Here is a 22,406-nt window from a genome sequence, read left to right on the forward strand (position 1 = left end):
AACAGGTCAAAAGTTAAGTGCTCAGGGCAAGGACACACACGTGCTGCATGACAGGAAGTCCTCCCTGGGTGGACGCTGACATGCTTCCTGTTGTTGTGCTTCCTGTTCCTGTGCGCCCTGTTGAGCTCCGGATGGAAACAGACCCTCTCTCTGTAAGTGGGCAAACCTGTGTGCTGGCCTGGTGAACTACTCTTTAGGGTGTGTAAGTCTCAAAGGAAAACCCTAAAATCTTAAAGGAAATCCTTAAATCCTGTATTTAGTTCATTTTCCCAGTAATCACAAAATTGATCATTGAAAGGGTTGTCTGGAAAGATCTGTTCTCAAAAAAGAAAGATGCTGATTTTTATTTTTTTTTTAATTTTATTTTATTTTATTTTATTTTATTTTATTTTATTTTATTTTATTTTATTTTATTTTATTTTATTTTTCCTACACCTTATAATAATTTCTGGACATATGCCCATACATGTCTCCACTTTTAAATCCTCCAATATTTTTATTTTAATAAATTTATTTCCCTAAACCTTGCTTATAATAAGTGCTGGACATATCTCCATACACATCTCAATTTTTGAATCATTATATTTGAAATATTTTATTTTAGTTTTTTTAACTTAATTTTTTAGTTTATATTATTTTAGATAATTTACATAACCTCCCACTGCATCTGGCGAACAAGCAAACCACTAGGCCGCAGTTCCACCACCATTTTATTTATTGTACTAACAAAACTACAGACGTTTTACACAAGTCATTTTCAGCTGTGATTCAGCTACTTATGTAAAATTATCTTCAGTTATTTTCTGAATGCCCTTCCTTGTCTGAAAGCTGTTTGTTGGCTGTGTCATCAGGACTCTGGGTCTAAATATCCGAGCCATCGAGAAGAACAGCCGCTCTGAACGAGAGGGGATCTTTGAAGAGGACGAGTGCATCGTGCAGATCAATGACACCGAGTTAATAGACAAGTCCTTCGCTCAGTGAGTGTCTGACTCTTTCATCCGTCACACTTTCATTGTTGTCATGTCGATTACTAATCGTCTGCTGGCTCTCTTTCTCTCCACTTCATTCTCTTCTTTCATTATCCGTCTTTTGTGTTGTTTTTGCTTTCATGCGACTGTTCTCTGTCCTAGTCGCTCGTAGCGTGCAAACACAATCGTCCCGAACCTTTTGTCCTCCTTGTTATCTATCACTCTCCCCATCCTCTCTCATTTTCCTCACCTTCTTGCAGAGTTTCAGTGCTATAACTTTAACACAACAAAAGAGAATGGGTTTCTCTTGCCACGAATGTGGAATTGCCCTATTAAGGGGCATCGGCGGTATCGGACAGCCTTCAAAAGAGCGTCAGATTAAACGAAGTGGCACTATTAGAGGAAGAGTTAGAGAAATGGCTATGAGAGTTAAAGGTTTTGAAGTAGAAAAGAAAAAAAGACTCAATTTTACAGCTCCTGCTGCGTCAGTTTGCTTTAAAGCAAAAGTTTGCACATTTAACGCAACATGAATTAATCCATTTTTCCTCTGACATTCACTTTTAGTATTGTTGGCCATTAATTGTCTGTTTGTTTTCTAAGTTTTTGTACTTGTGCTTGTTGATAACTGTTTGAAAATGTTATAAAATGGATGTTTCAGAATTTAAATTTGATTAGATTAGTCATGTTTTAAGTCAAAATTTCATCATTTTCTTGTTTAGAAATTAAATTTGGCATCTTTCCTGTCTAAAGACTATTACATTTTTAATATTAAAGCATTTTTTCCATATTAAAGCATCACTTTTTAGCTTCTATAACAGTGATATGATTGATATAGTTAAAAAGTAAAAAAAAAAAAAAAAATACTGTCTTGGTGTAAGAATGATTTTGATTATTAGTACTAATAAATTGATCAGATTTCTGTCGTCAGCATTAAAAGCGTTAACTTATTTGTTGCTGTGAGCCTAATTAGTGATTTACAAGCTAAACAAATTTGTGAGTATTGTTCTAAAACCGCGAATGAAGCATCAGAATTTACGTTGTTGATTTCACGAACAATTTAAAAAAGGAGAGATTCAGTTCTAGTGATTTTACTTTGGTTGAAGTTGACATTGTTTATGTTTTACACCATTAGGAACAAGACACTCAACTGTGGTAAAATCTGTAAAAATTTAGTTTGACACGTTTAACACCGCTTGAATTGTGTCAAATGACATCTGCTGTTAGTAATGCTATCCATTTAATATATAGGTTTATATAAAATAAAAAATCTGATTGGATTAGAAGTCATTGTAAAATATGATTTATGCAAATGTGACCGCATATTAATTGAATGTCATTAGCGTAGTGCCATATTTAATTTTATGCAAATGAGAACTGGACCGTGAGGGGCAACTAATCAGAAATTCCTTCTTTTTCAATTGGGTTGATCTAAAATTTGGCGTCTGTCCTTACTAAAATCCATTTAAATTCCAAATTAAAATGACAGTACTTTGCATATATAACAATCTTTGATCATTATGTTGATTGGTACCAATATACACCATATAGATGGGCCAAAAAAAAAAAGTTAAATTTTACTTGTTATTATCATCATTAGTATCATCAAAAGTGACAAAAAAAGGTGAAAAAGGGGGCCTGATTTGAAAAATACAAGCTGAATGAAATTTTTCTTTTTCAATGTTTGAAAAACTTTTAATAAAGTATCAATTTATGTTATTCAATTTGCAAATGATTTACAAAATTACTCTTGTTGAAGTCGACATGAAATTGATTTTTTTTTCTAAATGAATCTTAATGATCGTATTGTGAACTGTAAAATCTGTAATGCAGAACCTTTCTTGGTTTATTATTTTAACACAATCACACTGGTCTGGTAAATTCCAGGCTGGTCTCATGTAGTAAGATGGAAGTGATTCCCACTGGAAGCCTCTTGAATGGTGGTAATGAAGGAGGCTGAATTCATGTTATCTACAAATATGCATTACAGAACAATAAGACATGTTTTCGCTCTTGATGTTTTAGGTCTCAAGAAGTGTTTTGCCAAGCCATGTCCTCGCCCACCATACGTTTGGAGGTGCTTCCTGTCGCCAACAGGCTCCTCTATGAAAAGAGCCTCATTGGGCAGCTTTTCAACAACACCGAACCAATCCCTGTGGTCCCTAAAGTCAAGAGTCCTTTCTTGGTTCATAAGCTCACTCCGAGCAATACATCGACGCCGTCTCCAGAGCCTCCTGCATCACAGACCCCACCCCAAAAAGAGGAGGAGCTTCAGCCTTCAAGACACACCCCCGTTCATATGGGTCATCACAGAGCCACGCCTTCTCCTCCAGTCAGTGCATCACCTACCCTGAAAGATGGCAGCGAGAGCCCCGCCCCCAAAAAGACCCCTGCCCTCGTCACGCTGGTTAATATGATCAACAAAAAGTCTGGGAAGAAAATGAAGATCGATTTGAAGAAAGGTAAGCTGGATGTGAAATCAGATCAATACCCATTGAATTAAAAAAGTTTTTGCTCAAAAATTACATTATGCACATAAAATGGGTTGTGAATCTCATTTCATGTTGATTTAAAGTTTGAATAGTAAAAGCCCTGTTCAGTTGACCAGAAGGTGCTGTCATGAGCCCTGCGATTTAACCCGTCAAAACTGCTGCATAGCAACGTCTGTACTTGTTCTTCTCCCTTTTCCCTCACCTCTCTGTCTTTAGCGCTCCTCTCATGTGATTGACAGCTGCTATTGTTTAAAACTTTAATGTCAGGTGCTCTTCTGGGACTCGAGATTTCATCATTTGCCATCTTTAGTATGCTGAATAGGCCGCTATCCTCTATGACATCTCTCCCTCAAGTGTGTGAGAGAGAGACAGAGCAATTCTCAGCTTCAGTAATCACACGTGTCCCTGCAGACAAAAGATGACGGAGAATCGCTTTCTTAGCATGATTCTTTAAGCCTCTTTTTTTAGTTCTTCTCTTATTGTGTTCCTGGGTGAATCTTATGAAACCTGTCAATGACATGTCCAGGCCATATTTCAGCCCCCCCCAAAAAAGGTATATATATATATATATATATATATATATATATATATATATATATGTATATATATATATATATATATATATATATATATATATATATATATATATATATATGTGTATATATATATATATATAATGTATATACGTGTATATATGTGTGTGTGTATACAGTACACACATATATATATATATATATATATATATATATATATATATATATATATATGTATTTATAAGGATATATTGTTTATAAATATATTGTAATTTTCTCATGCAAATGTCATCCTTTCATTGTGACATTTCATGACAAATAAGTATATTTTCCCCAAATTATCATTAATGTGAGAAATATAATTTGCTTTAATGTCCAATACCAGTAGCAGTACAATAAAATAATAGTATTGTGTTAAAGCCTCATGCTAATGTTACAAAAAATTTATAAGAAAATAAATCAAAATAAACAATTGTAATGCCATGTTTATACTAGTTATATTATATTATATTTATTTTCATATATATATATATATATATATACATATACACACACAATAAATTCTAAAAATAAATATAAATTTTAATGCAATAAATATAAAAATGATACATATCTATGCAATAAATATACAAAGAAATGTAACATATATGTATTAAATATAAACTATATATGAATGTTTCTGCATATATAAATAAATAATAAATATTTTCTGCATTATAAATATACACACACTTTTTTTTTCTTCCTTCCTAGTAATTTCTGGGTGAAATGTGACCCTGAGATGTTTCGATGATATTCACTCTTCCATCTCTTTTCAGCTCCCCTTCATCCAGTGCTTCAACTTCCTCTAATCACTTTGTAAAACCACACCCTTTGTCATTGTTTCTGTCGCTCCTCTCTCTCGTTCCCTCTCTCTCTCCTCATCCTGTATCCTGCTCTCTGCATCTCTAGTCTCCTGTTGATGTGTTCACGTGTGAAATTAAAGTGCAGCGCTGTCTAATCCCCGTAAGGAAACATTTATCAACGTGCAGGGGTGGAGACGGAGGTGTTCAAGCCTCTGCAGAGAAACCGACAGCTTAAACACAGGTTATCAGTCCAGAGTGCTTGAAAGCTATCATCAGCGTACCGCTGACCTTTTGACCTGATCTTGGATCGGATGAGCTTGATACAGTCTGTAAAGATCTATGAGGGTCATAACAGGGAACTGATCCTTGTATGCTATCATTCAATTTAATATATGTGTTCTTGACATCATTTCTACCATCTTGCTCTCTAGACATCAGTGTCCGCTTTTGGAAAACCCATATTCATAGTCCATAATTTCCAAAGCAGATTTTGTTCATTAATAGTGACACTCTAATAACAGTGGCTTTTATGAAATGTACTTGATTTTTGATTCTGAGAAGCCTTTTAAATTGAACTTTCAATGGCAGTTTTCTTTGTCAGAACTTTACATTTTTAATTTTAAACCTTAATTTGTTATTTTTATTTTGATTGCCTTTAGATTGAAACTTTACAAAGTTATTGCTAGTCAAACAGCAAAGCAAAACAAAACAAAACAAAAAACGGGGGTGTAATTGGGGGTGTAAATGCAAACACACTTTTTTGGTGACCAGAACCTTAGAAGAATGTTATTTTACATCATACGACGGGGTAAAATATTTTCAGACGTTAGTCTAGCTTTTGTTTTCCACACGGCTGAGTATACAACACACTGGTGAAAACGGCAAGAAGACCATTTGTCTGGTTTTCTGGTTCACTGGGTCATTAAATACATGCTCAATGTTTCTGGTCTTCCTCTGTCTGCAGGTACGGAGGGCCTCGGATTCACCGTGGTAACCAGAGACTCGTCCCTTCATGGTCCAGGACCCATTATGGTCAAGAGCATCCTGCCCCGCGGAGCTGCTGTTAAAGACGGGCGGCTCAAGTCCGGAGACCGTATCCTGGAGGTATTACATGCATCCTGCGCCAGTGCAGTCACGAGAGCACAACCTGGAAAATGCAAAATCACAGCTTATTTATAGGACATTAAATTATGCTATTCCTCTCCTGCCAGTCATGCAATTAAAAGGTATTGTTTTAAATGCAATTTAAAGATCTTGTTTCAGAAGGCTTAATGCATCCTTGACGTAATTAGGCCAATTGTCTGTCTTGTATTGCACCTGGCCTTGAGATGGAATTAACACTGACATGTTTTCCATCTCGGCACAGTGTAAATGGAAATTTTGCTCTTCGTTTTGACGGTTACAGGAAATAGCTTTCTCTCTTTCACTAGGTAAATGGAGTGGACATCACAGGACGCACACAAGAGGAGCTGGTGGCTATGCTGCGGAGCACTAAACTGGGAGAAACCGTGTCTTTGGTAGTTGGAAGACAAGAGGAGTTATTGCCCAGAGAACTGGTAAGACTATTGGCAAACTTCAGAGTGTAGCAGAAATAAACAGTACCTTAAACACAGTTTAAGTGGTGGCCAAAATTGTTAGAACACTTGGCATATTAAAGAGGCTTCAGTTAAACTACCTTCAATGGAAGGAATCTGCTGGAACATTGAAAATGATGGACTGGCCCCCTCAAAGCCCGGATCTCAAGCCCATTGAGCAAATTTGGGGAGAATTAGAAAATAAACTGGACAGATCTATTGTGGGTTCAAAGCAAAGTCTTTGGCTTGAGTTGCAGAAGGCATGCGATAACATAAGTGTTGAAGTTCTCAGGAAATAATTGACACTATGCCACTGAGATGTGCTGCTTGTAATTGCTGCAAAAGGTGGACATACCCAAATTTTTAAGTTAAAAGTGAATCAAAACAGTTAAGACTCGTTTCATCTGATATATGTTTTGTGCTCAGAAATCATCTGCATGCTTCATAACTATGACATTAAATCACATTTTGGAGGCAAAAAAGTATGCACCTATGCCCACTGAAGTGATGCTGCCTGCCGTAGATTAGCTAGCCCAAAAGACTGGTAACGCTTGGGCAAACTCAGAGTGTAGCAGAAAATAAACAGATACCTTAAACAACACAGTTTAAGTGGAATGGCCAATTGTTAGAAACACTTGGCATATTAAAAGAGGCTTCAGTGTGAACTACCTGCTGGAAGGAATCATCTGAACATGGAAAAATGAGGGTCTGGCCCCCTCAAAGCCCGGATCTCAAGCCCATTGAGCAAATTTGGGGAGAATTAGAAAATAAACTGGACAGATCTATTGTGGGTTCAAAGCAAAGTCTTTGGCTTGAGTTGCAGAAGGCATGCGATAACATAAGTGTTGAAGTTCTCAGGAAATATATTGACACTATGCCACTGAGATGTGCTGCTGTAATTGCTGCAAAAGGTGGACATACCAAATTTTTAAGTTAAAAGTGAATCAAAACAGTAAGACTCGTTTCATCTGATATATGTTGTGCTCAGAAATCATCTGCATGCTTCATAACTATGACATTAAATCACATTTTGGAGGCAAAAAAGGTCAATGATTTCAAAATCTGTCAGGTGTTCTAACAATTTTGGCCACCACTGTGTGTATGTATGTATGTATGTATGTATGTATGTGTATATATATATATATGTATATGTATATGTATATATATATATATATATATATATATATATATATATATTATTATATATATATATATATATATTAGGGCTGTCAGTTTAACATGTTAACTTAATTAGTTTTTAAAAAATTACGTGATTAAAATATTTTAACGCCGTTAACGCACTGGCCCCGCCCCCAGATCTGTACATCATCTTACATTTCATACAAATGGCTGTTGACAAATATGATGCAGGGCAAAAAATCCATAAATGCAGTTATGCCCTAAAATTCAAGATACTGGTGCAAAAATGTCTCTGTATGTGTTCTTGTCTCATTTTTATATCATACGGTACGATATCACACGAGCAGGGAGAGCAGTAGGCTATTACAGCAGCTGTAAAACCAGCAAACAACATTCTCTTCTTTAATGACCTTATACAGGAGTTGGAATCGTCATTAAGAAGACATAAACATGGATTAGACGTAATCAATTTGTAGTAAAAAGGATAAAACGTGTCCATAGGTTGACAACAATTGAACATTCCCAAATGTGGAGAAAAGTACCTGATGATACAGTGTTACAGATATGGCAGTTATAGGTCGATTTCAGTTTAATTTTAAACCTTTTGTAAGTTACGTATGCTCTATGGATGACTTTGAAATGCATAAGACGATGAGCCAAGTTTTTAGAAGTTAAGATTAGATTAGACCACACCCTCTCCCAGTCGACCGATAAGTCAAAATCTGTTAATTCACAATTCAATATAGATTAAATAGAAAGAGGCTTTGCAGTGTGATCATTAAGTTCACTATATATTAAAGAAACAGATGGCTGACCAGAGGATGGTGCGATCCAATCCCACATAGGATGAGAGGAAATGGGGGATGCCCAGGGAACTCCATAGGCCTTGAGAGCAGAGCATAACTGAAAAAAGACAAAATATGATGATGCTGGTAAACAAAACTTAGTAAAGTCCTTGGTTATCATATAAGTCACGGCATGTGTTTATGCCCAATGTAGACCAAGAGGGCTTTTATGTGATTTCCACATAAAAAAATTAAGTTGTGCCATAAGGGTGTGTTGTTACAAAATTTGAAAGGTCCTCCCATCAGGCGTTCCATCCTTTTCCAGATGTTAATAGAATTGGCCACAACCAGGCCAAATTTATATTTATCATTTTTATTTCCTGTGCCAGCAAATAAAATATCTTGGAGCCTGTGTGGTTTAACCTTGTCAGCTTCGATTACTCCCCATGAATCTTTAGTTCAACCCAAATATGAAGAGCCTTAAGTTGAAAGCACAAATAATATAATTCAAAATTTGGTACAGCCAATCCTCCTTAAAGTATAAGACGCTGCAACATGGCAAGTTTTATTCTGGGTCGTTTACCATTCCATATAAACTGGGAAAGTATGGAATTGATCTCCTTAAAGTAACCTGGAGGAGGGGAAAGCGGCAACATAGAAAAAAGAAAATTAAGCCGAGGTAACAAATTCATTTTGGCGGTGGAGATTTACCTTGAAGAGAGACTTTAAGATCAATCCATCATTGACACTCACTATCTATACTAACAAACAAATAAAATAGTTTCTGGCCATTTTTTGAATGTCTTTATATATGGTAATACCCAAATAAATGAAAGATTGAACGATTCTTAATAGGAATGAATTAGCGGATAGGAGAGTTAACTTTAACATTGTTAATTGGCATTAAAGCAGATTTGGACCAATTTATCTTGTACTCATTTAGTTTTTTTTTTTTTTTTTTTTTTTTTTTTTTAACAAACGGATAATAAAACGGGCCAAAAAGTCTCATATTGTAGACATACATTCTAGCACTTTTATGCCTATTCAGACAACATTACAAAACCCCAGCAGTGCCCTCCTTAACATTGAAAGTGTTGAATCAGCTTGTGACAGGAAGTTGTGCACACGACACAGCTGTTTAACAGGAAGCCTCGGGCCAACGCTGGTCTGTGTTGATCGCTGACTCCATTCAAAGCATCTCTATTTTTCTTTTAAACATCAGACCCCCGTTAGAAACCAAACAATGAGTGAAACCGCAATTGTGGCGCCCCTGGATCCCTCATCACAGGAAGAAAGACCACATCCCTTCATTGTGTCTCTGTCTATCCTCAGTTCATTTTCACTGTAGTGTCTGCTCACCAAAGGCTTTGGGTTTATAAGACTCACCAACAAAAAAAACAACTACTCTCCTCTATTATATGACTGCCAAAAAACAATTCATTATCATTGTTACAAACAGTCATTTCTCCCATTCATTACTTCCTCAATGAGGTTTTTGATGTCTAAGATTGTACAAATCATGCCAGACCTTCTCTATTAATCAAATTCCCTAGAGCCTTATATATATTATTACTATTGTTATTTTATTATTTTTTTTATTTTAGAATGATATATATTGAATTTGAAAAAGAAATACTATTAGTGTTATATTTTATTTTTTATAATATATTAATTATTATTATTTATTTATTTTTATTACATGAAACATTGTGTTACATTGCAAAATTAAAACTCATGCATGGTTAAATTTGGGGTTTATTTATGGATTTAGCTGCTTTGTACTTTGTTAAATCTTTGCTGTCCCAGATCTGTTCAAGAAGAGCAGCTGTATGTCATTGACACTGACTATTATTGGACCATTAATTCTCGTTAGGCACAAAAAACGAAATAAAAATCTTCAATCCATTACACATCCAAACAAAAAAAAATCAATTTTTCCACCCTATTCAAATTCAAAGTGGGTTAGCTGTGCCACTGCTTAGCCAGGGTAAATTACGGCAGAAATGCGACGGCAGGCAAAAGGAAAAATGACACACTTGGGAGAAATATTTTTCAGAGAATGGAAGAGTATGAAAAGATATAATGACAGTGTTGAGTAGATTTCACCATCTCCCTTTTTAGAGGATGTGAGTCTGAGTGTGTGTGTGTGCGTATTTATATTTCATTCCAACCAATGAATGTATCCAAACCTGAAATACCCTCCATAAACACCCACCTTCATCCAGTGTTCGTCAGGTTATTTTATCACCCACTGTCAGCACAAAATTTACCATCTTAATTCCCAAAGGCAGATTTGGCTAATGATCAGCCATTAGCAAATATAAAGCATCTTTTGTAAGAGTCTGCTAGAAACCAGCAGATCTTTGCACAGGAAACTAGCTTGCTAGCTTGCACCTCAAATGTCCTTCCTGTTAGCAGCTACATGGTGTCCTTCTGTGTGATGGATGGGTCTGCGTGATCCGTGTTTAGAGATCGTTGACAGAGTTAAAGTCTTGTTTTTCTGACTGAAGCCCTTTGGGATCTGGGCACGGTGACTGGACATCCTGGATGTGCGAAAGATGGTGTCGCCGAAACGTCCGGCCCTGCTGGAAAATCCAGCTAAAACCATCTTACGGTGTTTAGCTGGTTTTAACTGGCACAGGATGGTCCTTAACTGGTTCAAGCGGGTCTAGATCATTGATCGGCCACTTGAAGTACTGTGGCACATTCCCAAAAAACATGCCAAATTTTTTTATTATTATGATGATTATTTTTATTATTTAGTGTTACTAGATTATTAGGCAATGAGGCGAACAAGGAGATAATAAAATAATTATTGAAATATAGATGTAAATGTGTACTAATTATACTAATAGGAATGAATATTTGTATTAATAGCTATCAATATCAATATTAAAAGGTAATATTAATAAATGTAATTAATGCTAATACCACTTTATCACTGTTTCTGTTGAAAAGTATTCATTCATATTAACCAATATTATTATTATGTATTATTAAAGTCAGTACTAATGATAAATATAAATAAACATTATTAATAATGACATTTATAATTTATATTAATAGGCTATTACATATAATACTAATATTATTGATTTTAGTATTATTAGCAGTTAATATTAAATGACATTTTATTTATTAAAAATAAATGTTATTAATATCATTACTACTTAATTAACAATTAATAAATAAAAAAATAGACATTGGAATATATGCATTTTTTAAATACATAGTATTTGAATTATTGAAGTATTTGATAAACTTCTGGTGGATTCGCATATTTATCTTTTGAATTATTGTGTAGAAATTAGTTTTCAATTATCAGACAAATGCAAGAATCTGTGGGCTTGTCGTATAAATGTATATTAATGAGATTGCTTTGGCAAACTGTAAATGTCTAAATATCGCCACTGCATTAAAGCTAAGCCGACTGGATTTGGCATCAATTTGTCATGTACTGTGAGGGTAAATGAATGCAGTAGGTGGAATTAATGTCTGCTGCAACATATTAATTATACCTGATAGCCAGTAGCAATAAATCAGCCAAACATCAAATTAAATTGTAATGTAATATATATATATATATTGTGCCCACTAGACATGCTTTTAGATCTTTCCAGTGTGCACAGCAAAAATGTCTTTAATATAATAATAAATGTCTATATTTAGTGATTTTTGTGGTGTTTCACTTGACAGGGTACACTTACATTTAAAGGGATACTCCACCCCAAAATGAAAATGTTGTCATTAATCACTTACCCCCATGTCGTTCCAAACCCGTAAAAGCTTCGTTCATCTTTGGAACACAATTGAAGATATTTTGAGACTGTCCCATAGACTCCCAAGTAAATAACAGTGTCAAGGTCCAGAAAAGGTATGAAAGTCATCGTCAGAATACTCCATCTGCCATCAGATGTGCAATCTGGGTTATATGAAGCGACGGGAACACTTTTTGTAAGCGAAGAAAACTAAAATAACGACTTTATTCAATAACTCCTTTGTCAACGGTCTCCTCTGTGTCTCTCATATCACTGTATGACGACTTTCATACCTTTTCTGGACCTTAACACTGTTATTTACTTGTCAGTCTATGGGACAGTCACAGGCCTCCTGGTTTTCATTCAAAATATCTTAAATTGTGTTCCAATTTTTTTACGGCTTTGGAACGACATGGGGGTAAGTGATTAATGACAAAATTTTCATTTTGGGGTGGAGTATCCCTTTAAGTTAAATGATCTAAAGTCCACTCTTTAGTCTAATATCACCACTGTAATGTGATATTTCACGGGAAGTTTGCTGTAAAAGCCGAATATGTATTTTTGTAACCAATTTACAATCATAATGTCGACTCTGAAGGCTCTGTAGAGTTTGGTGTTTGTTTCAAACAGGTTTTCTGTGAGGATCGAGGGGTCAGACAGCACATTGCACACAGTTGTAATCGCAGGAAGAGAGGTCGGTCACAGGGCTGGTGGAGCATTTAGATGTCCTTGAGATGGTCTTAATAATAATTCCTCTTCCTACACACCGGATGTGTTCTGCTTTGTCATGACCCATTTAATTATAGTTGTTATTTGGGTCATGGCCACTTCTTTCCAAACCCAGTGGACTTCTTTTTAAAAGCTGTGTGTAATATAAAAACTGTAGATGCTTTCATGTAATAGCAAACGGCCTTCTGACATCAATTCTAATTTAGTTCAGTATCTGGGCTAAGGTGCCCAGACTTCTTGCCAGGGGCATCAAAACACATTTCCCGTGCATTATTTTTGTGTAAATGACACAAAGACTTCCTCTCAAAATGCTGTGTGAATCACATTGCATTTTCTCGATTAGTGCGGTAAATTGATCAAAGTTTGGGTTTTGCGTTGCAGCTTTTTTCTTTGTGAATTTGGTAGGGTATTATAGAACTGCTTCCAGAAGACTGCTTTAGACGAGGATATTTGTTGCTCAAATATTATAAGATGGAAAATGTTCAGGATAACAATGTTATGTTTCATTGAAGTATCAGTTTTGCCTGTATGAAGGTAATTGCGACTGTTTATTCTGACTTTTTTCCACCCAATTGCGAATTTACGTCTATTTATTACAATTTATAATATGCAATTGTGGGAATTAAGATGTAAACTCACAATTGAAAGAAAATAGTCTCAGAATTATACCTCGAAACTCGGAATTGTGAGTTTACATGCAATAACCCTTTTTTTTTTGACAGTGACAGAAACGGGCTTTCCTATGTAATAATATATATAAAAAATTACATTATTAATTAGAAATATTAATATTGATAACATTTATTAATGTGTTTATATTATTAGTTAATATTAATGGGTATTATCTCTGATGTTAGTATGTCCCAGTAGTATAATATATTTTATCCTACATTCATATTAATTATTAGCATTGATTTTAATAATGTTTACTCCTATTAGGTATTAATTTTGATATTATTAATATTATAATAATAATAATTATTATTATTATTTGAAGAAAAATAAGAAATAATAATAATATTAGTTACTGTTAATATTAATTATGTATTATATTATAGTTAGTGCTTAAGTAGTATTTATATTAATAAAAAATATTAATATTATCAATTGATCAATATTAAATGCTCTTTATACTGAAATAATTCCTATAAGTGTAAGATGTAATATCCAATTAATATTATTACTTAATAATATTATCAGTTAATATTAATGTATTAATACTTTTCAGTTGACAATGATATTAATAAGTGATATTAATATTAATAAAATATATTAATATTTATATTATTTAATATTGATGTTAATTGTTATTAATACAGTTGTTAATTGCCATTTCTATAATATATAACCTATTAAGTATAATATTTTGATATCAATGATTATTAATAATAATAATTGCAGTACATATTAATGATAATTACTAATACTAATATTTCATAACATATCTAATATAGCAAGTCAAAGCTGTGTATTTTTATCCATGCGGATTCTTTTTTATTTCCAGTGCCACTGACCTTTTTTGCCAGCTTTTACTGGTGTACTTTAGTTAAAACAGTCCATCATACTGTGTCTGTGAGAGCATATGAGTGTTTGCCCTCAGGAGGTCTTCATGTGAAGTCTGGGCCTGGAGTGTTGATAGGACCACCAGAGCGGCATCTCAGACAATCTGATATTCTCGCTGGGACCAAAGTTTGACCTCACTTACAAACAGGCCTTTTATTGTGTGCTAAAACTCTGATTTGTTGTTCGCCTCAGGCCATGTACGACACATTATCATCAGTAAGAGGACGCGCTAAAAGGACTACTTGAAGCTCTGCCCCATTGGCCCTCCTATTTTTCATCGTTAGCTCTTGCTTAATGCTTTTTGCCCAACTTTGTGTTCCTACAAAGTCATTTTTGTTTCTTTTACTTCCTGGCCCATTTCCACAGGAGCTTACCAACAAGGCTAATGCTGTTGCTTAATGTGGTTTCCAGAACGATGTCAGTCACGTTTAGCCATCGCACTTTATTCTAGGCTATTTTGCCATGTTTTATTGATGCGATAGTGGCGAGAAGAAGGAAAGGATGTGGAGAAAATGTCAAAGACCACGGCACGGACACCATTGGTCTCTTTGATGTGATGTTTTGGAGCCAAAGCAAGCAAAAAGAGAAGTGAAATGTGTGGGTAGTTGTGAGTGTGTGTGCTCAATAATGAGTTATTAGTCTTAAATGATGTCGTTCCCCAACCCCCATAAGCTTATTATGTTTCCTTTTGAACTGGCACGTTCTCATGATCTCACTCTTTCACGTTCAAATCAAATGACCCCCAACATGTTTTCCTGCCTCTCCATTAGACATGCATTCATTCTGTCCTAACTCTGCTTTATATATTCATCCATCATTATTCCTTCCTCATCCACTCAGTACATCTGGCTTTATTTGAACTGGGATCCATCTCTAAAATATCTCTTTTGAAGTTTTTATCCATCAAAAAAATCCTGAAACAATTCATCTGTTTCCGCAAAAATATTATGCAACTGTTTTCAACATCAATAATAGTAAGAAATGTTTCTTGAGCAGCAAATCAGTATATTAGAATGATTTCTGAAGGTTCATGTGACACTGAAGACTGGAGTAATGATGCTAAAAATTCAGCTTTGAATCAAAGGAATACATTACATTTCAACTATATTAATATAGAAAGCAGTTATTTGAAATTGTAATATATTTCTGTTTTTATTGTATTTTTGATTACATAAATGCAGCCTTTCTGAGCATAGGCAACTTCTTTCAAAAACATCTGACTGACCCCTAAACTCTTAAAGGTAGGCTAATATTCATTCATCTCAAGATTTAGATGAAAATCACTTCATCCATTATCTTATTGGAGTGTTCCAGGTTCAATACGTGTTAAACTCTACCAAGCATCTGTGACATACCGTCAATTACCTCTGACAATAATTTCCACTCTTCTCGTAGTTTGCAAACACAAGCACAAATGTGCAGTAATGCAGCTGTAGGCAGTGGGGTAAGATGTTGAACCGGAATAAATGCTAAGATTCACATGATGTTGAAAGTCAAAGAAGTGTGTGTGTGTGTTATTTGCAGAAAGGAGAGCCATCAGGTCTGCAGCTTTCGGAGGACGGGCAAGAGCAGCTGATGTTTGAAGTTCCTTTGAGTGAGTCCGGCTCAGCTGGTCTAGGGGTCAGTCTGAAGGGTAATAAGTCCCGAGAGACCGGAGAAGACCTGGGCATCTTCATCAAGTCCATCATCCACGGCGGTGCCGCACACAAGGTAAAGAGCAGCCCATTCACCCAGCGTCCATTCATCTGAGAGCTCCAATCAGAAAAGTCACTCCAATCCTGCGTATTTCTTTACAGAATGGCATACATTTGTAATTTATGCCTGAAAACTACTAAAAAAACCTTTAAAATGTCTATAAATAAAAACTATATACTATTATAAATATACTGTTGTTCATAATACATTGTTTTATCTTTAAAACTAAATACATATACTATTATAAATATATAAATATAATATTGTTCATAACACAATGGTGTTTATGCAGTTTGTTTAAAAATATATATAAAGAATAATATATGTAAAAATTAATATAAATTAGTGCTATTTTAGTATTATTTATATACTATTATAGTATTTATTAATATTTTAAAGGAGCTTTTATTTTTCTATTTTCAATTGTTAATTTAATTTTAATGTAAGAATTAGTAGATTTGTAAAGTGCTTTTGGTTTAACATATTTTTAGCTTTCACTTCATTGTCATTCAGTTTATTTTTATTTCAGTATAGTTTAACTAACTAACTAAACTAAAATAAAACTAGTTTTATTTTATTTTATTTTATTTTATTTTATTTTATTTTATTTTATTACCCAAGTTTTATTAGTTTAGTTAATGAAAACAACACTGATTTTTTTTATTTATTTATTTATTTTTTTCAGTTATTTTATGTAAGCTATTGCATTAGCTAATTTAAGCTTATTGGTTAACATAATATGAATAAGAATTTTACAATAAAATATTGTACATAGATACAAATGTGTGATATTATGGGGGAAGTCGTGGCCTAATGGTTAGAGAGTCGAACTCCCAATCGAAGGGTTGTGAGTTCGAGTCTCGGGCCGGCAGGAATTGTGGGTGGGGGGAGTGCATGTACAGTTCTCTCTCCACCTTCAATACCATGACTTAGGTGCCCTTGAGCAAGGCATCGAACCCCCAACTGCTCCCCGGGCGCCGCAGCATAAAAATGGCTGCCCACTGCTCCGGGTGTGTGTTCACAGTGTGTGTGTGTGTGTTCACTGCTCTGTGTGTGTGCACTTCGGATGGGTTAAATGCAGAGCACAAATTCTGAGTATGGGTCACCATACTTGGCTGAATGTCACGTCACACATAAGGCATAGTTGATGGTTGAATTTAAAATCCAAATTTTGTCAGATTTATCTGTCTGTAACTACTTCTATGATTTGGAACCTTACTTATTATGTGGAATATACTGTAGTATGGTAATTTTGATTCACCCAAAGTGGCCCCAAATGGAAAAAAAAGAGATGATTTCTAAAAAAGTGGGCTTTTCCTTAGCCTGTTAAGCTTTATCATTTTGGTTTGGCATATGCCGTATCTGTTATTCCACCCAGAAAAAATAGTTCAAGCAAGAGTACAGTGCCGACTGCTGTTACCCAGATGAGCCTGTTTTATTAGCTTTTACCAGTTGTTATCGCGGGATTACATACCTCGGAATGTCGCGACTGACCAATCAGAATCAAGTATTCCACAGAGCCGTGTAATAATATAGGTTAACCTCAACTAGTGCCGCTATAAAAATATGAATACTCCTCTCCTCTTCTCTCCGAATCAATCCAGTCAGGCAGCAGGTGTTGTGTCTGTGTGCAGATAAGAGCACATCTACTGTCTCCTATCAGCACTGTAATCAAGAGTGGGCTCACAGGTGGAGCTGCGTCTCTGGCCCCTATCAGCACTCCAGTGGAGAGTGGGTTCAGAGAGCGAGCTGCATCACAGACCCCATCAGAGAGACGCTCAAAGAAATAGACATTTTCAAAGGCTGAGCTCTTCATTTGACTTCTGCTGTTCACCCTTATCACTCTCTCTCTCTCTCACACACTCACACTTTCTGCTACTCTTCTAGCATTTACACTCCAGGATTGAGATCAAATGAGCATGAATTTGACAAAAAAACAAAAAAAACTGCATCCTGATTTCTGGAATAAATTATTGTAATACAAAGTAATGAAGAAAAACATGTCGTAGGTTATCTTTAGCGCTCTTTATGAGGTAGCGTCTTTCACAAGGCCGTCTTGGGTTGCGAGCTTCCAGACTGTCTGCTTATGTATGGATGAATATAGTTTCTCAATAGATGGGCACAAGTGTTTGTGTCCGTCCTGCTGGAGACCCCCCTCCCGGGTCAGTATCGGTGGTCTGCGGTCAGTGACCTGGCCCAGGGGTCAGGATCATCCGCCGCGACACAGACTCTCAGGAGTCTTTAGCGGCTCCAGTGGCTTTTAGCTGCTAATCTCTTTTGTTCCTCCTCAGCTCAGTTTTATTTAGGAAACCACAGCTGTGAACCCTAATCCAATTCATTCCGGCCCGGCCCTTTCACGCTAATGATATGCATCCGTAATTGTGTCTGAATTCATAGTGGGATGCATTAAACATTTAACAGTGGGGCTACACTGCATAAATGTTTTTAAATCACACTATAGGGCTTTAGTGTTGGGAGTAGCTTGCTAAAAGTAGCGGTGGTCCTAACTTAACTGCATGTTTCAGTGTGACGGTAATTCAGTCATAACAGATTTACCCCCCAAAATAGTGGGGGTTTATTGAAAATAAGTTCAAAAGAACAATTCATTCACAAAACAGATTAAAAGCTTTAACTTTAATGCTGTAATCATAATTGTGATCCTATTTATTATTCTTATTTTATTTGTTTTAATTCATTTATTTATTTTGTATTTATTTTTAAGTTTAGTTTTTTTTCATATTTAATATTTTAAATTCTGCTGTGAATATATATAATTCTATACCTTTTGATATTATAGTATAGTTTTATAAAATAATTTTTTAATAATTTAAATAATTTAAATTTTTTTTTTTTTATCTGATTAATCTGCCTTTAACTAGAATGGTCATATGATTTGTGTTTTTTTTTCTTAGTTTTTTTTTTGTATATATATTGTATTATATAAATATTAAATTTATAAATATTTGTATTTGTATTTTTATTTAATTTTTTTATGTTAGGTAGTTGTGTTTTCTCTGTATTCATTTACTTATTTATTTATTTATTTATATATATATTTGTTTATTTATTTACTTTTATATTTAATTTTAAAAGCAATCTGAATTAATAGGTAAAAGATAGATTGTCTATTATTATAGATTAAAATCTTTTAATCTGATTTACGTATCTATAACTAGTACTATGGTTTATAGTTTAGTTGTTTTTTTTTTTAAATACTGCACTGAATCTTTAGGTACATTATATATCTACATTCATTCTCTCATTCTCTCTCACTGACTATTAGTATTATAGTAAAAATTGTAGAGTTTTTATTCCATTAATCTGTCTATAACTAGTACTATTTGGAATGCAATAATACAAATCATAAGACTAATACAAATTTAAGAGCTTTTAATCAGATTAATCTGGCTTTGAAATGATTTTTATTTTTACTTGGTAAAGTGTGTTTGTTCTTTTATTTTTATATTACTTTTTAGTTTCTACATTTTTCAACACACCATTGTATTTATTAGTAAATTATATATCTTATTATAGCAAAAATTTTTATTCATTTGTTTATTTTTTTTATTATTATATTTTTTTAACTGAATTAATAGTTAAAAGATACATTGTGCATTATTATAGTAAAAATTTAAGATCTTTTAATCTGATTAATGTGTCTGTAACTAGTACTATGGTTTATAGTTTAGTTTTTGTACTGCGCTGAATCTTTAGGTACATTATATATCTACATTCATTCTCTTGTTCTCTCTCTCACTGACTATTAGTATTATAGTAAAAATTGTAGAGTTTTTGTTCCGTTAATCTGTCTATAACTAAGTACTATTTGGGATGCAAATTATAGGACTAATGAAAATGTAAGATCTTTTAAATGAATTTAGCTTCTCTTTTAGGTGAGGTTTAGTGTAGCTATTAGCTACAACTTGTAGGCTTTTTTTGGTAGAGGTTTGCCTTCAATAATTTCTCCGTAGTCACCAAAATGTCTATCTTCTCTTGTTTGCAGGACGGTCGCTTGCATATCAATGACCAGCTGATAGCAGTCAATAGTGAATCGCTGATCGGACGCTCCAACCATGATGCCATGGAAACCCTGCGGCACTCCATGTCGACTGAAGGGAACCTCAGAGGAACCATCCAGCTGGTGGTTCTGCGTGCTGTGGAGCGCTCGCCTGCTCAGGTATGCCCAGGTCCTGTACCGTACCATGTGTCCCGCTACAGACCGCTTCCCCGCAGGGCCTCTGAACCCGAGACCCTGGCTGCTGCCCACTGGTAGGGCTCTCAGGTGACCTCTGATTGTTAGTTATTGTGCACGAGAACATGCAAACATATGCTTTGGCTAAAAGGAGAAAATGGTTTTAATGTCCTCCTGTTCTGAGATTTAAATCTAGCTTTAAAGTACTATTGTTATCCTATGAGGAGAACCGAAAAATAGGCTTGTGATTAAAAAAATCTGTCAATAGATTACATTTTTGCCCCCCAAACAGCTCATTTTCCCAAACAAAACTCTTGAAAATATTTTCAGTTTTAAATAAGGGTCAGCCATGTGAGGCATTGCAGTATCATTATGGACATTTGTGGAGGACGGTCATTGAAATTTATCATTGTAGATTCATTTTTTGACATTTTTTGACAGTTCTTTTCTTTGTTTTTCTTTGACTTCATGAGAAAGTGCTTGTTCTTCTCTCCTGCTTCCTGCTATTGTACTAACATCATGCACATGCTTGTATTTTCATTTGCTTTTTTCACTTACTTATTAATGTCTGCTTTTCTTTTGCTTTGTTTTTGTATTGCTGAAGTTTTCTTTTGCAATAAAAGACTATTAAATCTTTGCATGCACTTTGTTTTCTTTTAACCCTCTGGGCTTCATGGATCTTTTCTGTTTATTCTGTAAAGGGCATGAGGTGTCATTCATCTCTTTCTTTCAGCTATTGAGTTTTCAAACTTTAAGATGTGCTGTGTTGAATTTATATATGCAATATGTATAATACGTTTAAAAGTTTGGGCTCTGTAAGATTTTTTTAAAATTATTATTATTATTATTATTATTAGTTTTTTTTTTTAAGAAATATATTCTTTTATTCAGCAAGAATGCATGAAATTGATCAAAAGTGACCACAATTTGTTTTAAAATATATTCAAATAGAAAACAGTTATTTTAAAATGTAATAATATTTTACAGTATTACTGTTTCTGCTGTATTTTTGATCAAATAAATACAGCCATGGTGAGCATAAGAGACTTACTGATCCCAAACTTTTGATTGGTTGTGTATACAGTATTTGTACAGTATATGCTGTCAGATCAAAATAATTTGAAGTTAAACATATATATATATATATATATATATATATATATATATATATATATATATATATATATATATATGTATATATGTATATATGTATGTATAAAAATATTAAAGTGGATTTTATGTGACCAAACATGTAACCATTAAAGTCTGGGAAGCATAACATTGTCTAGTATCAGTGCATTTTGATTGAGTCGACATTCTCATAAAGCAAGTTAATGCACTAATATAATATGCAATGTAAACCTATGCATTTCCTCTAAAAACTTTCAGTGCATACAAGTTTACTCATGAGCACTTTTCAATTTTGTGACTTAGAAAATGTGGCGTGATAAAGTGTTCAGTTTGTGCTCGCATTATTGGGAAGCTTGGCCTTCTTTTACTACTGTCAGTTTCATGTCTCTGTGTTTCAGGGGGTCCGCCATGTTCACTGGGGTCCCCCTTTTGTTAAACTGGTGGTAAGTTTAAGTGTTCACTAGTTGGTGTATTAAACCCGCATGACGATATCCTTGCTGAAAGAGGTGGTTTCCCATGATAAAGACAGAGAGTCAGCTAAAATGATATTTTTAATTGATAATGGAGAAGTTTCTAAACCTCAGTAGTCTGTGCTGATCATTTCAGGAAATAGGTGTGTTTGTTATCTAAGCATTTTTTTTTTTGCATATATTGCATATTTTTTAAAATAGACTTATTCTTTTCTATTATGGGAAGTAGTGTTAAGGCAAATTTATTGGAGAAGAGAATACATTTCCATGAGCCAGCAGCTCAATAAAATGTCAGTTTTCAGCCAAGAGATAATAGCTGAATCTTTTTTTTTTCTGCTTTGGATCCTTATAAGTCACATGCTAAGGTTTCTGAATGTTCAGAAATAGTCAAATGCGGCTTGATCCGAGTTTAGAGTCTTTGTATCCAAGGTTAAACCGGGACGGTTCATCAATTCCGACAGCTCCTCATCACCGTCCAATGAATATGAAGACAAATAGTTATTGACTCCACCTCCAGCGTTCTGACTTTGGGTG

The 22,406-nt window shown here is 34.4% G+C and overlaps 1 protein-coding gene across 4 annotated transcripts in view; it reads left to right on the forward strand.

The window, feature by feature from the left end:
• LOC109112447 (partitioning defective 3 homolog B-like) overlaps nt 1–22,406 on the forward strand; it is a 142,768-nt gene that overhangs the window by 54,382 nt on the left and 65,980 nt on the right. For all 4 annotated transcript variants that reach the window (XM_042716992.1, XM_042716995.1, XM_042716993.1 and 1 more), the window contains 6 exons: nt 852–977; nt 2,991–3,427; nt 5,800–5,939; nt 6,266–6,391; nt 15,909–16,094; nt 20,083–20,256. In XM_042716992.1, coding sequence (XP_042572926.1) covers nt 852–977; nt 2,991–3,427; nt 5,800–5,939; nt 6,266–6,391; nt 15,909–16,094; nt 20,083–20,256 — 1,189 coding nt within the window. The remainder of the gene's footprint in view (nt 1–851; nt 978–2,990; nt 3,428–5,799; nt 5,940–6,265; nt 6,392–15,908; nt 16,095–20,082; nt 20,257–22,406) is intronic.

The sequence above is a fragment of the Cyprinus carpio genome, chromosome B1, assembly GCF_018340385.1.
Source record: "Cyprinus carpio isolate SPL01 chromosome B1, ASM1834038v1, whole genome shotgun sequence".
Taxonomy (NCBI): Eukaryota; Metazoa; Chordata; class Actinopteri; order Cypriniformes; family Cyprinidae; genus Cyprinus; species Cyprinus carpio.